The sequence below is a fragment of the Xiphias gladius genome, chromosome 16, assembly GCF_016859285.1.
Source record: "Xiphias gladius isolate SHS-SW01 ecotype Sanya breed wild chromosome 16, ASM1685928v1, whole genome shotgun sequence".
Lineage (NCBI taxonomy): Eukaryota > Metazoa > Chordata > Actinopteri > Istiophoriformes > Xiphiidae > Xiphias > Xiphias gladius.
Genome location: NC_053415.1, coordinates 7,695,001 through 7,711,365, shown reverse-complemented (window position 1 = coordinate 7,711,365; position 16,365 = coordinate 7,695,001). Strand labels below are relative to the sequence as shown.

Sequence of the window (16,365 nt, the reverse complement as noted above, 5' to 3'; positions counted from 1 at the left end):
ATTGTGCTTGTCTGTGATCAATGGTCCGGTAAAGATATTTTTTTTGTTCTCCATACACTACCTTGCTTCATACGCACACATGCACATTCAGTACACGTTCATCAGTCTGTGTTGCATAGTAATCTGCTCTTGATCCATGTGTAAGAAAACAAATAAAACCAAGACTCGCACATTTGAGCAGTGGAGCACCAAACCACATATACACTAATGTCTGTCTGTACTGGAACACCTTCTCAGTTCAGGATCCACTGTCCTTTAAATCATAAGGCTAGAGATACTATATTTTTTTTCTTTTTGATGACAAATCCCATGAAAAGACCAAAACCTACAGTAAGTTGATCCAGCTAACAAGTTTTGCCCCTGTTGGCAAAGCCTGATGTATCTTATTCCTCTGTGCCATAAAGCTCCTTTGTTGTACACAAATTATGAAAACACATAAATGAGCCACAAAGCTGCAGTGGGAGACCTTCATTACTATGAACACGGGCACTTTAGTTAAATTCAATGCCACATACAATCAACACATATACTGAAATGTGTATTTATCCACGGTTAAAAATAGTCCCCAACAAATGCACTATTTACTCTTGTGTAATGTTTGAAGTGCCCAGCTGTCTCACTAAATTACTGAGCCTTTTTTTTAAAAAAAAAAATGAAACTATGTATTTGTGACCTGCTTTCTAAAGATTTACAGTATGTCTTTACAGGAACCAATGGGCTTTGCCTGAGAGCCACAGACAGGGTAGGGAAGTCGGACTAAAGCACCGTTGGTTCTGCTCTTTTCACGGGATTTCTTGACAACAGGAAGAATATAGAATAATTCCAGCTTATCCCTTAAGGACACCTCTAAAAAAAAACTATTTTATCTGCTTTCTCTTTGACACCTGCCTCCCTCTTTTATTCTTTTTCTCTGCCCCTCTCCATTAATGACTCTGCGTTTTCTTCCCCCCTAAGTCGTCTCACTCACCTCTCAGTCACCACCAGATGTTGTAGCCATTCCCCCTTCATCTCTCACCTCTCTCGCTATCTCCAGTTCCCTCTTTTAACATCTTGTTTAAATTGTGTCGCTAATGTCTCTTTCACCTCCCCTCTCTGTCGTCTCCGTCTTCACCCCATTCACTCCCTTGTTTTATATTTCACCTCTCATCTCTTCTCTGTCGGCTGGGACAGCCTTTCTATATCTCCCCGCTCTCTTTAACTCATTTACTTCTCATTCACTCTATCTCTCTGTCCTCCTTTCTTCTCCACGTAATGCCTTTTCATTCTTTTGCTGCACCTCTCTGTTCCTTCCTTATATCCCAAAGTCTCTCTACCTGACATATTAAAACTATAATGACAGGTGTTCAAAAGAAAGCAGGACCAGCAAATCTGTTATATGTGCCTCCTGGTACCATTCCCTAGAATGCAGAGAGAAGAGGAGAGGCAGAGAGAGAAGAAAAGCCGTGGTCTGTAATATCTAATTCTCAGTACCTTCTGCATTGACAGCATTACCTAGAGTCGCGGAGAGAAGGAGAACCTAGTTTTCTATAAAATCTTTGAATGTTTCATGGTGTACACCCTACTGTCAAAGGACATTATGGCAAAATGTGCAGATGACATAAAGTAATGTACTGTTTGAAGGTACAACAATGTACATTAAGAAATAGTTATGTGTTATGCGATTTTATCAGATAGGGGTGTGTATTATCAAAACAAATAGCACCAATTTACAGTGGCAAAGATGTGATTGACTAAATTTGATGCGCTATTTTCAGACACTCAGCATTACACGGACCCTGAGTGGACCGTGTAATGCTGCATTAAACTGTTATTTTTCAGTTCAGCGTGTATGTAGAGTTACACTGAGTCATATCCCAATCTCTCACCCCGCATTATATTAAAATCAGTCTCATTTACAATATGAAATGTGTCTTACAAAGAAAGTGGCATGTGTTTGTGCGTGTGTTTGTATTTGTGTGTGTTAATGGAGCTTGTTGAGGTTGTTTTTTGGGGTTTCATCAGTGTCTTTAAGGAGTGCCGCAGCAGTTGGAATCTCCCTGTTGAATAGACTTAGAGCGTGAGTCTGCGTGCGTGTGTGCATGCGTGTGCGTGTGTGCACGCATCAGAGCAAAAAAGAGAGGAATGGAAATAAGTGGAGGAAGAGAAAAATAAATGTGAGGATGAGAGAGAGAACCAATGAGACGAAGAGTATGAGAGGATGCACAGGAGATTGAACTGTCAGCAGCTTGACATAATCTTCGGAGATGAGACATGACTGTGTGTGTGTGTGTGTGTGTGTGTGTGTGTATGTGTGCATTTGAGCGAGATGACTCCATCGTGTTTTGAAGTAACCTGATCTAGGATGGAGACCCCCGCCCCACCCTCAAAAAAAAACTTCAGAAGACCGAAACTCGAACTCTAGATCCCTAATAACTAGCCTTTGTAAATAAATTACCCCTGTGTCACAAACACACACACACACAGAAAATGAGGAGCTAATGAGCGTGCACTGTTCACACTAAGGGTCACAGGTTTTCAGTTTTTGACGCAGGGAAATTTAGGCTCTTTTACTTGAAAATAACAAAACTTCATGATTTAAGTAAACTAACAAACTAACCACTTGTCTCTCTTTATTAGATGCCAGGCAGAGGGACAGATCCTCGGTTGGCACCACGTTATGAAGAGGTGGAACGTCAATATGCCTCCTTACCAAGGTACTTCTTCTCCTTCCCTTTATAAGGAAGTCGAAAAATGTTAAATATCTTCTCTTCTCTTCTCCTCTCTTCTCTTCTCTTCTCTTCTCTTCTCTTCTCTTCTACTCTCTTCTCCTCTCTTCTCTTCTACTCTCTTCTCCTCTCTTCTCCTCTCTTCTCTTCTACTCTCTTCTCTTCTACTCTCTTCTCTTCTCTTTGAAGCATCTAATTAAATAGTCTGTATGCCTTTCTGTGTATCTCTGGAGGCCTCAGTCTCAGCCAGGAACTCACCTTGTCCTCTCCCTGGGGAAGACACGCTCATACAGGGGTTGAAAACTGATCCCTGAATCCTGGAACTGCTCCCCCACCAAAACTTACTTTGGCTTATGCACATTCAGTAGTCATCCAAGTCATCATGAGTGGCTCTATCGTGTGGTGTTTTAGTCTCCAACTTCAAACAGAAGCTGTTATACTGAGGCTGCAAATTTCATTAGTGTTTTAATTTTGGCAACAATTTGGCCTAGTTGTGGGAAAAATTGACACACAATCTCAAGCACCTCATTCTCCCATAACAAAGTGGTATACATTATTACAGGATAAAGAGCTCATCGTGGATTTATTGCCATTAGTGCATGTATTGCAGCTTGTTTTCCTCTTTAGAGATCGGCAAATAAATGAGCCGATGTCGCTTAGACACTGATTTACAGTCGGTCTTTAGTGAACTAGCTGTTAACGCCCAGCAATCTAGTTTTTAGTTTTCTTCTTGATTATGTCATTTGATGAGATAAAATTGTTGGGAAATGTTGGGCAAATTGTCAGAAGATGCATTTTATGATGAGAAAATATCATTAACATATACTTCGCTGGTGTATGTTATCAATTACCATGTTTGTTATGTTGTAATAATGAGGTATTGTTTGCAACTTTCTTTGTTTAATTTTTAACATATTATCTTCAAGTGTAGTTTTTCAGCTGCTTTATAAGACAGAAGAGACAGGTGAGTGGAGGACACATGTCAGATTTGACAGTGAAGCAGCGAAACATAACTGCTCGACCATTTCTGTGCACCATGCGTTAGCCTATTGCCCAGTGCACTTTGTTGTTTTCCTCCCTGGACAGCATGAAGTATCACTAACATTAGTCAACACAAGAACAATAACAGCTTCCTGAGTATACTAATCAATTATTGAAGGATTTTTTTCCATTTGTTTCTCATGATGGGTTTTCTGATGTAGTCAGATAAATATTCTGTCCTTGAATGGCCACAGTTGTATACAAGTTTCTTTATAATTTGTTTGAAACATTAATGATATCACAGCTGTTCACTGACTATTTAAACATGTTAACGTGAAACACAGTCAAAGACATACTGTATTCTCCAGGAATCACCAGTAACTCCCGGTCCTCCAGCATCTCATTTTTCATTTGCAACATTGCCACTTTCACCACCTGAGGAGCCTCAACTTTAATTTTCTTCTCTTTCTTTAGTCTTCCACTGTCTTTACATCTCTGTATTTTCTCTTTTCTTGTACCCTCCTCTCTTAATTCCTTCTCATCTGCCCCTTTTTCTTCTCAACCCTTTAATCTTACTCATTGAGTTTTTCATTACTTTTAATACCTTAACTCGCCCGAGAACACTGTATCATAAACTCATCTAAAAATAAAATATATTCAAGTCAAAGTTACTAGCTTCTTCTCACTTCATTTTGTTTTGCTTCTTACTACCAACACCTCAGCAGACTAGCAAGCCAACAGCACATGTTTGTTTGTGTGTGAGTGTGAGAGAGAGAGAGGAAGTCAGTAAGTGGAATGACAGACAGAAGTTTTGAATGTTAGAAAGTTTATAGCCAGGTTCCCACCCCTGTTAAAATTGTGAAGGGGTGGCTATTTCACACCTCTTTGATGTGTGTGTGTGTGTGTGTGTGTGTGTGTGTGTGTGTGCGCGCGTGCGTGCGTGTGTGCGTGTGCGTGTGTGTGTCTGAGTGTGTTCGTGTGTCTGTGTGTTCGTGTTCGTGTGTGCGTGTGTGTGTGTGTGTGTGTGTGTGTGTGTGTGTGTGTGTGTGTGTGTGTGTGTGTGAGAGAGAGAGGGTATGTCTGTGTGTGGGTGATGACTTTGGCAGATGGGAGGGAGAACAGTGATGATGGTTTTGAGGTCTGGCTGTGGTATCTGGGAAATTGGACACACACACACTCACATACAGTACACCCTGTCTCTGTTTCCACTTTCAGACATGCACTGTAATCCATAAATGCTGTGCCAATTTTACACGTAGGCCTCGTGTTTGAAAAGGGCCCCGAGTGATTTTCCTATAAAAGTCACTCTGACAATCTGTCCACTTACAACCTGGTAACAGTTCTGAAACATTTTCTACATGGCTGAAGTGGGATTTAAAACAGTTACGTCACGAGTAATACAGCTTTCTTACATCTCTGACATTTTTGCATATGCCATGCCAGTGAAGCCCCGGAAGTGATGCTTTGAATGCTATAACTATCAATCCGCAGATTTCACTCTGAAGAGATACTTTCCTTTCTTACGCGAGCTAATTTTTCTTTTTTTTTTTTTTAAATGGATGCCAAAAAGAATTTGAGCATTGAACTTCATGCTGTAACAGCCTTTAACACAGATAAACCTATAAATGAGATTTTATGTCCAAAAGGTACTCATCTCTCTCTCCTTCTGTCGTTATTTAGCATTCTCCATGCCTCTGCATCTCTATCTACACTCTTTCTCCTGCTGTCAATTAACTCAAGAGATATTTCAGCGTCTGAACGGTCAGAGAAATAGATCATGTTTGGAAACTACATCCAGGCTGATGACCTTATGAAAACATATTATTTCGCCACTGTCCCAGAAATAGCTGGCAGGCTGTGTGTATCTAGTGTCTGCATACCTATATACCTGTATTCGTGTGTGGGAGGGGCCATGATTGTGTATGTGCCCGTGTGTATTTGTGAATTTGTGTTTATATTATTTCATAGTGAGTCCATAAAATAGCTGTAGGGCTGCTTAGTCAGGTACTGTATGTTTGACTCAAAATCAGCTAACTGGAGCACTGGGTTGGCTGTGCATGTGTGTGTGTGTGTGTGTGTGTGTGTGTGTGTGTGTGTGTCAGTGTCAGTGTCTGTGTGTGTGCATGCGTGCCTGCGTGCCTGCGTGCGTGTGTTTGAAACCACTGTGAAATGAGATTTTGATGGCTCTAAAATTAAAACATGACCTAGCAGCAGTGGAGGATGTGTGCCTGCCTAAAGCTGAAACATTTTATCTAACATACTGTCAGCAAATGTCATTGCATGAAATAAAGAAGAGTCTGTTGAGGGCTTATTGTGTATTTTACTACTCCATAAAATTAAGAGCTTTGGAAATTAGATGTATGTATTAGAAAAAGATACACAGGCACTAAAGTCATTTTTTGCCGGAGTATTTAAACATGATTTTAAGTAGAACAAACTTTTAGCAGTTAATGTACTTCTTCTCCTACTACTTCTAGTGCATCTAAAATAATCTTACAAATAAAACAAAGGTTGATGTTATCTAATGGTGAATATTAATGCATATTATTTGTTTGAGCATTTTTCTGCAGGTGATTTTAGTCCATCAGCAACTTGTAACCCATTCAAAAATTCAGTACTTCACTTGCTGATATTTATAGATCTGTCTTCAAAATTCAGAAAATAGCACCCTTAACTTGCTTACTCTTTTAAAGGATTTTTTCTTAAGAGCCGAGAGGTGAGGGCTTTCATAGAAAAGGAATGTTGACAACAGAAAAGGAAAGAAGGGAAGACACAACACAGCATGTCCTTTCATTACAAATCACCCCAAGGTCTCCTCTCACTGCCATTTTCTTGAAATTACCTCTCCAGCCTCCCACCCCCACCCCCGCCCCCATCCTCCACAGCGCACCTTCTCTCTGTATTTCACCATTTTCCTTCCATCTCACTTTCTGTCAGTGGTGTTATTATATGATGACCAAGGACAAGGCCAAGAATGAGAAAGTATCCCTGTACCCCTACCTATGTTACAACCTATTATAATGTTTGTTTAGGACTAAGATTGGAATTTACATTTATTCGCTTTAAGAACAGGCTCAGATAAAGCTACACACTTTTCCATTTCATTAGATAAGAGTCCAGAAAGACCTGAAACAAAGTGAAAGAGAGGTGTATGACATTCAGAAAACCCGGAAAGTTGCAGTTACATGGCATGAAACTGCTCTCTAATTGCGGGTTTCATGTTTGTTAATGAATATACATCTGTTTAAAATAACTTCAGTGATTTGTATGCATACGTGCCTGTTACTGTGGGTGGGCCTGCACCTGTGTGTGTGAGTTTTAGTCATATTGGGGTCAGCTGATGGCTATCAGAGTGTGTGTATGTTCAACATGAACAGGTTGCGCCCCTACCATGTGTGCGCCATTACTTACCCATGTGCACATTGCTTCTCTCTCTCTGTCTCACATACACACATGTATACATGCTGGTTTTCTCCCATAGTATTGTTCATATCAAGAAACAAACAAAGTCAAAAGAAAGAAAAAGAAGGGAAAAAAATCAATTTAGAAGTTGACAGATTTCCCACCAGGCTCATCTTTAATGTTAACAGTGTTAGGTTTTGACAGAATTATTTACCGTAATATCATCAAGGAAGAACAAAAGAAAGAAGAAGAAAGAACGGAAGGAACTTACTTATTAGATCAATTGGTTTACATTGGAGTGATATAACCCACCCACTCATATCCATAAACTAATAAACTAAACCCATCCTTTTTTGTTTTTCTGATGTTTGGTGACACCCTTTTCTTACATCAGCCCATATTTCCGTTGATGACTGCTTTTGAAGACCTCATTCTTGTGCATGTTACTTTTATAGCACATAGCACTGGACTAAATCAACTTTGATTAAAAACATGATTCCGCTCTCCAAAAATTTCTGTTGATAGCAGCTATCTGTTGTTCGAAACACAGGCTTGACCCAATTTGATTAGTCAAACACCCTTTCCCATTTGTCCTTATTATTACTCTTATTGGATTTAAAGAGCCAGTCAGAATTCTTCTTCAGGTTTCTGGGAAGGCTGTCACTTCCTCATTATAATGATAATTAGATGATTAGAAATTAGAAAGCAGATGTCGTACTGTGTCTTGTGCTCTGCCTGTATGTCTCTTTTAGTTGTATTTCCTCATTTATTCCACTTCACTTTCTGTCTTTCTGCTTTTCTTCCTTTTTCTTTCGTTCCGGCCCTCCTCTTCTCTTTCTTGTTCTCTGTGAACTTGGGGTGAAAAGGACATTGTTGAATATCATTTCACTCTGCTGAGGAGGGAAATGAAATAGGCATGTCTCTCACTTCTCTTTCCATCTCTTTTCCTCCATCTCTCTTGAGAAGACCTCCCAACCAGGCCTGAGAGTTTCCCAGACCACTTTACAACTGCGGCACAAACCAACCCATTGTCCAGTTGTTTTTCTTTGTGTCTCTGGACTCATCAAGACTCTGCTTGTTTGTAAGCCATGTAGGGGAGCCCAAGAAAGACTTTGCCTCTCATAGACTGCCTCCCCTCCTCCCCTCTCTCTCTTTTTCTCTCTCTCTCGCTTGACCCTATATTGTTCCCTGCTTCTAGTGTTTCTAATGTGTTCACCCACTGCTGCTTTAGAGAGTTCTGGTCACAGCTTTGATCTTGATCATGGTCTCTAAAATGCTAGGTTACAACCCATAATGTGTTGCAGAACCAGTGGGTCCTGGCATGACAAGAGTATGACATGCTTTCTTATATCTGGATCCTGGGGTGAGGGAAGAAATGTTTCTTTCAGGTCCCAGCTGGCATATGTTTAACAGGTTTTGGGGTATCCTGGAGTTGACCTGGTGTTAAGCAATACTGTGCTCATGTGGAGTCGAGGTTTACTACAAGTTAGGAAATTTACACACATACATTTTTCATCGTGGCAGAATAATACCCAGGTAATGAAGCTTATCTTCAGTAGCTAGCAATGGCGTCTTTCATTGCACATGATGTGTAAAGTCAAAATTTGCCTCTTATTTCTATTGATTATTTATTTAATACTTATTTGAAAACTGGTATCACATCTTCATTCTATTTTGAATATGACTTTTTGTCAGGGCAGACAATAGTTTGCCTGTACTTTACAACAGTTGATCAATCATGAAATGTGTGGGGAATGCATTTAAGAATTATATGTTGTTATTTACTTCTGTTCGAAGAACAAGAAGATGGACTGTGCTTCATACATTTCAACAGTTGCAGCTGTGAAATCTTAACATCTGGAAGCAGCCTAATGACCATCCCTCGTCCCTGTACTGCTACAAGCATTTTTTCCAGAAATTCTCAAAGTTATATTTCATAGTTAAATGATAATTAAAAGTGTTTGTGCAGGCATTCAAAGTTCTTTTTCCCCTTACTCAAACTAAGACATGCAACATGATTAGTGTGTGCCCAAACTGAGCTCATCTCAAATTCTTGGATACCAAATGGAAGGCACGATGAATTGTTATGAAGATTTATGAATCTGTTCAAACAGGAAGCAGCTCATATTACTTCAACATTGCAGGGGTTTGCCATTAAAATAAACAGTGAGGCTGTGGTGGTCAAGTTACTGAATGAATGTACACATTTACCTTCAGCTCCAACATCCTACAGTCACTACTAAAGTTGCAAATACACTTGATGTTTTCAATGAAACTGAAATTTAATATTTGCCACTTTTTAACCAAAGTCACTGTAGCAGGAGTATTAATAGGTTTAGCAGCAGCTTGTGCATAGGTAAAGTGCAAAAGTGCAAAGTTTTCTTGAGGTACCGTACAAACGCAGAGAACATGTTTGTGCATGCGTCTATGTATGTTTGCATTCCTCCCTAAAAGTCCTTTCATATGAATCTGTGACCCTTCTTGTGTGTGTGTGCCAGGATTTTTACAATCTCCCAAAGTACATTTTTAGAACTCCTCTTCATCTACCAAATTAGTGGCTATTGAAGGATTGTAATTTTGTCAGCAATTTGTATCCTGTGGTCGTGCACAGGGCAAAATGTTACCAGCCTGAAACTATTACATCTTGTTGAGGGGAACCTTATTGGCTCAAGATGCGATATAATTGAAGCTATTTGAATGGGATATGGTGTTACCAGTAATGGATTTCATGATGTTTCAGGAAGTCATCCACTATACTGCCTATAAGTGGTTATGTATGCTGCTGCCATAACTAAATGTCATTTTTAGTTTGAATGATTTCACACATTATAGACAGACAAGGCCAGTTCAGATACTTACAAGGTGCAGCCACTTCACTGCCAATGGGATCAGTCCGTCGTAATGCTTGTTACACAGTGAAGTACCTAAAAGGTGATATGGCTAGAGACTTGGTTTGCACCATTTAACATGACTGATGGTTTAATTTCAAGAGGTTCTCTGTGCAATCAAGGTTATCATTTTCCTCTGATATTAGAGTTTGTGGACTTGTTCAGTTCGTAAGGTGCATTTCAGAACAGTTTAAAGTGATGCTCGTCTAAACTCTCTTACAAAAGATTGAACACTTATGAAATAATTGTACATTATAAAAAGCATTTAGATATTTATACACGTTTTTACTTGCTGATACCCTTCGGCCATCTGGGACAGTTTTTATTTATAGTATTGAAAAGTGCAGTTGGAATACGTTAATATTTTGGCCTGAATGCTTATGCAGGACAGCTATCTTTTATTGACGTTGCGTGACTTGCAAAATAATGTATACACCTGAAGATTTTATAACAGAGCCATATATGAAACATTAATTTCATTTCATTTCTGAAATAATTAAAACATAATAATGGTAAAAATTCAATGAGATTATGTTATTCATCACACCTATATTTAAATTGGTCTCTAGAACATGTTTATGTAAAAGGACGTATTTAAATTATCTAATTGTATATACTGAAACATTTTCTTCTCCTAAATCTGTGTCTTCTCTGGCTGCTGTCACTATATTATTGTTCCCATTTGCCATCTGTATTATGTGTTCTAATCTGTCTAAGAGATAATATAGTTGATCAGATGTCGTAGGACAATTTCAAGATGATCCGTGTGCACAAGGGTGGAGCTGATGTGTAACAGGTAATGCGAGAGTGAGTATGCAATGGGAAAAGAGTTGCAATGACATGAACTGATGAACTGGGTCTGAAAGACACTGAAACCCATGATGAGGTAGTACAGAGCATGTGTCTTAGTTTGTCGATCCATAAGTTCATCTCTCATTTGACACGTTGATCAGAATTTTTTTTTTTTTTTTTTTTGAGGAGCTGCCTGCAGTAAATTGTCAGTCTCTGCGATTTTTGGCTGTAGCTTTGTTGCTCAGTTTCCAAATGGCATGGCCATATTATGATGGGATGCGAAAACCACTCCAAATCCCCATTGTTCTGCCCTCTCTGTGTTTCCGAGGCAACAGTCTCCTACCATCTGGAAGGCCCTCATCCCTCAGTTCCTCTCACTTTCCTCTAATGGGTTTCTCTTCTGTCCTTATCCAATCTCATTTTGTTCTTCTTTCAGTACTGTTTCTCCTTTTCTTCTCACAGACTTTTTACTTTTTTGTACTGTAATTTGATTCTCCTGTTTCCTCTTTCTCGCCCTTGCTTTTTCTCATACTTTTCACTTTAAGTACTTACTACATTACTCTACCCTTTCATTTGTTCTCCGCTATCATTTTTTTATCTTCCTGTGGTCGTTATCCTTTCATTCTCTGCCCGTCTTTGTCTTTTTTTTTTCTCTTAACACTTCAACTGTGTTCTTTAATACAAGTACCCTGACACACTCACAGTCACGCACATTCATAACCCATTACACACATACATCCAAATTTGTGTTCACACACATACTTACATACACAGGGGAATGTAATCATGTTAGTTTCTTGGAGTGGTCATTTTGTAATTCATGACATCCAGGTGGATTAATGATATCTGACAGAACTTTATTGACAAAGACAGATAGGAGCCCCTGAAAGGTGTTTAGTTTCATTCAAACGTGAACTGTATGAACAAGCGTCAGGGTGAGTGCTTGTGTGCGTGCATGCGTGTGCTGTCCTCTAAAGTAGGGCCTATTATTCTCAGCAGATGCTGACCTTCAGCATGCCAGCTCTCTGGAGGGCAGCACTTGTTTCTCTGCGTTTCTTTTCTTTTGTTCCCTTCTGCTCTATTCTTCCCCCCTCTCTTCTGTTACTTTTTCTTCCTCCCTTCTCATTTTCTGCTCCTTTCTTCCTCCCTCTTTCATGTTTTTCTTCCCAGCTTCACAAGACTTCCATCTGGAAGGCTCAATCTCTTCTACTTGTAGACTCATTTATCATCCCTTTTTCTTCAGCTTTGAAATCTGCGCTCCCTCTTTTACCCCGTTCATTTCCCTTCACCTCATTGTCTTCTTCTTGGCTTCCTCTTCAACCTTATTTCCCTTTTCTTCTCTTTTGCTTGACTAATTCTGTCTTGTAAGCTTCATGCCATCCCTGGCTTCCCCTGTATGCTCCTTGTTGGCTAGTCGTTTTGACACAAATGTTCCCCTGCTGTGAAGTCCTCAGTAATTACATCTTTGACACGTAGACACAAAATTAGTAGACATCTCAATAGACAAAGATTGCATCTTCATTTTAGTTGATAAAAAAATCCCTAGTGAAATAATGTCTGATTCTTATTTTTTGCATGCTGGTAACTCCTTTCTTATAGATAATATTTGACTAAAATCTGCTCAGTTTCATCAAAATCAGGCTCCACCTTACTGCTGAAAGCTCGTCTCTGGTGGCAGTGGTGCTGCTTAGCAGTCAATTGCACAAGTCTAGTTTTAAGGCCTATTGTGAGACCCTGAAAATCAGCTGTTTTTAACCCACATCAATGATGTTCACAATGACAAAACGCTAAGTTAGCTTGGTTTCCACTGCAGTTGCAGGGTTACTAATGGTCCAGTCCTAGACCAAATGATTGTTAACTTTACCAAATGGTATTGGGAGTTTGAATGTTATGTCTATGTATTTGGTATGCCACCTAATCCTGGCTGATAATACCCTTGCTTAGCCTTTGACCCCATCGTCTAAGTGTTTGGTGGGAACTGATAGAGTGTCATGTGACTTCAAGAGGTCAGGAGTCAAGGGAGATTTGGAGGTCACACACACACACATATGCACAAGCACCAGTACAAACCACACTGACAGCTGAACCAACAGAATACCAACTCTGCCATACACATACATACCCTTAGTCACACAGTATGTAACCACTTAACCATAAGTAGCAAAACAGCTTAGTGTCTTATTGGGCTTCTCCTAATAAAACAGAAAAACCTTTCTCTGCTGCTTCAAGCACAACTTTTAATGACTTGGCTCCGTTCGGTTAAGAGTTTGTTTTTTTCACTACTGTTAAGACAGTTCCAGATGCCATATACTGTACCTGTGCGGTGTGCTCACACAGCAGCTTAGAGTGCTTATTACTTAGTCAAACAAAGACAACTGCCAGTCATGCTGAAAGCATTACCTCCCTGCTTGATGCCTGAAAATGTTGCCTAACTGCCTGCCTGATGTAATTTCTGCTTTCTTCTTTTGAAGCACTTTTGCAGCATAAATGTGCATATTAATGAGAAACAACTCATTTCCTTGAAACTCATCTAATGTTTTAGAGTTCTGTTTTATAGAGTTCTTAATGATGCTCCATGTGTTAAAAAAAATATTTGTTAACTGTCCTTGGTTAATATGTAATATTGTAATGGAAGGACATTAGGCTAGCTCAAGGGCCCTATTTTATTTATTTATTTATCTATCTAACATGTACTGGCATGTTTGTTTATAATGAAGACACTTTGACTGTTATTACACAAGTGTATTTTCATTACTTGATCAACTTTTTTTTTTTAACATTTTTGAGTTCCAAATGATTTTACAATTTTATAACTAACTTGATGCTATAATTTACAATATAGTGATCTATTAAGCTCGAACGAGTTTGCTAACCAGTTCAAAACCGATATTAAATGTAATTTGCAAAAACCTTAAGATATGACACAGGTTTCATTTTCATTCCAGTACAATATTCCTATAAATAGACTTTCCTGTCTTTTCCACCCTTCTTTAGGTAGAAGAAATAATATTTTCTCTACCCTTCATTATTCCTCACTTAAGATTATTTTGCCTCATTGTTTGGACTGTGTTGCATCCCTGATTAAAGCTTTATAATGAAGTATCACATTAGGAAGATGAAAAAAAGTTAACTCCAGGGACATTATATCATGGCAGCTCCATTTTCACTGTGGCTCCCAAAATGACATTACGACAGCAGTAGTGGAACAATTTGAGCTATTAATCTGTTTTATTACCAGACTGTCAGAATAGCGTGACTCTTATTGACAAAGAATCTGACACTGTTGAATGCAATTTGAATATATGAAGTGCTTTCCAAACCTCAAACTTAGAATCATTTTTAAATGGATATCTAAACAAGGTGAGGACTCGGCTCTATAAAGACTCATAAAGAAGATAACTGAATTAAAGCTGCAGTAGTTTATCTCCTCTTCCTCCCGTTGCTCCTCTTTCACTTACTTTAATATCACTGTTTACCTCCCCCCGTTTCTTTCCCTCCTCTTTTTCTCACCTTCTGTAACCCTCCCTCTCTCATCTAAAACTTTTCCTCTGTTCTAATTTGAGGCATTGTTGTTTGTGTTTTTGCTTTACTGTTTGGTTTTATTGAGACGATCCATCTGCGATGTGGCTGTCATTGGCTCTCAGGAGTTTTTTTAATGTGTTGTGTCACAACGCTACGCCTTGTCTCTCTTTCTTAAAGATATTTGTGTCTCTCGAGTCAGGCTGGGATGATAGATGGCTGTGTGTGTGTGTGTGTGTGTGTGTGTGTGTGTGTGTGTGTGTGTGTGTGTGTGTGTGTGTGTGTGTGTGTGTGTGTGTGTCTGTGTGTGTTCGTGTGTGTTTGTGTGTGTGTGTTTCTACTAGTTTAACAGCTGTATCCATCCCGTTTAGAAAGAGTAAGTGAAAGTGTGCGTGTTTATGAGAGAGAGGGGCAGGTGCAGAGGACATAGTATAACAACTTCTTGTTTCTCCCAGAATCCCTCCGAAATCTCTTAAATACCAGGGAATTGGAAATACTCACATTAGTCTCAATTACTGTCAGACCTGGAGAGAAATCTTTCCCTTTCAAATGTTTAACCTCTGTACCCTGAGTGTCCTATCTACATAACCAACAATATTAAAAAAGTCATCCCTAAAAGGTATTACACAGTTGAATTTCACTTCAAACTGAGTCTTCCATTCCATTCTGTTCTGCTTGGAAAGTTTTCAATTCTTTCGTTTTGGTTTGATTATTCTCTCAGTTATGTTAAACTAGTTGTTGCATGTGCCAGGAATTTGTTCTCATTCATTACATCTGTTTCTCTGTTTCTATCTTGCTCTCTCTCTGCCTCTCTCACACACACACATGTGCACACACATACACACACAGACCACCAGCCTCCTCATTTGGTTTTAACTCCTCTCCAGCTGTGGGCCAATTTGCCTCCTCCAGAGTATGTGGGGTTTGGGAGGGGGTGATTAGGAGCTAGCAATGCGTTTAAGCTAAGGTTTTCAGTGTGCGTCTTCTCTTTTGTGTGTTCATGCAAAATGTTAGGTTGTTTAAGTGTTTGTATGTATACCTAAGAGTTTCAGTTCACATACTGTGTACTTATCCGTGTGCGTGTGGGTGTGGGTGTAGGTGTGGGTATGGGTGTGGGTGTGCGTGCACCACAAATGGGTTCCATCCTCATTGCCCTGTAATCCCCAGCTGCTGTGCAGTGCTCATTGGGTTCCTGGAGGGAGAATTCCAAACTTGCCAACGGATTTGCAGTGGATTCCCTAAAGATTCCCACCGGGTTTCTCCTCCACTCCCAATATGGAAACTCTCTTAAGACTCTAGGGCTGCAGCTAATGATTCTGTTCATTATTGATGAGTATGTCGATTGTTTTTTTTTAATTAATCAATTAATCTTTTAGTCTGTAAAATGACAGAAAATGGAGAAAAAATTCTACTGATAATCCTTGGAAACAGTGAAAGCCAGAATATTTCACATTTGTCAAACTGCAACAGGCAACTGTTTCTTAATATTAATCTCATTATCTTCTTTAGCCACATTTCCTTTTTCCTTTTTCATTTTTCTTTCTTTTTTCTTATTGTTGATACAGTCTGATTTTTAAAAAGTGACATCTTGTCATATTGGTAATATGAAAGTAAAGCATTTCTTCACAAAAGCTGCTGATGAAAATGTAAATTTTACAGATGTACTATTTTTTCTGCTGCTTGCTGCTAGTTTTTGTCTCTTTACCTCTCTTCTAATCATTGTTTTTCATCTGCATCTCTCCGTCATACCTCCCCCTTCACTCCACTTCTCCACTCTCTCTGCCACTCATCTCTCTCTTCCTCTCTGCCCTGCCTTCCTCACCTCCCCGTTACCTCTCCACAGCTCTTATCTCTGCCTTGGTGGCATTGTGGTCAGGGACCAAATGCGTAGTGACAGATTTACCGACCGATATGGGCACAGGTATACAGGCTCAGAGGTGGATAGCAAGTCATGCAGATTGGCTGGCAGGCAGACTTGTAGCCATAAAAATTCTAAAAAGAGAGGGGCGGGGAAAACACATGGACAGACATGGCAGCTGGCAGACTGACGTGTTGGTTGGCTTTCTAGCAGAAGAGAA

General features: G+C 39.5%; 1 protein-coding gene across 9 annotated transcripts in view; it reads left to right on the top strand.

Moving 5' to 3' along the window:
• pard3bb (par-3 family cell polarity regulator beta b) overlaps nucleotides 1–16,365 on the top strand; it is a 219,763-nt gene that overhangs the window by 196,290 nt on the left and 7,108 nt on the right. For all 9 annotated transcript variants that reach the window (XM_040147956.1, XM_040147955.1, XM_040147954.1 and 6 more), the window contains one exon: nucleotides 2,617–2,693. In XM_040147956.1, the coding sequence (XP_040003890.1) occupies nucleotides 2,617–2,693 (77 nt within the window). The remainder of the gene's footprint in view (nucleotides 1–2,616; nucleotides 2,694–16,365) is intronic.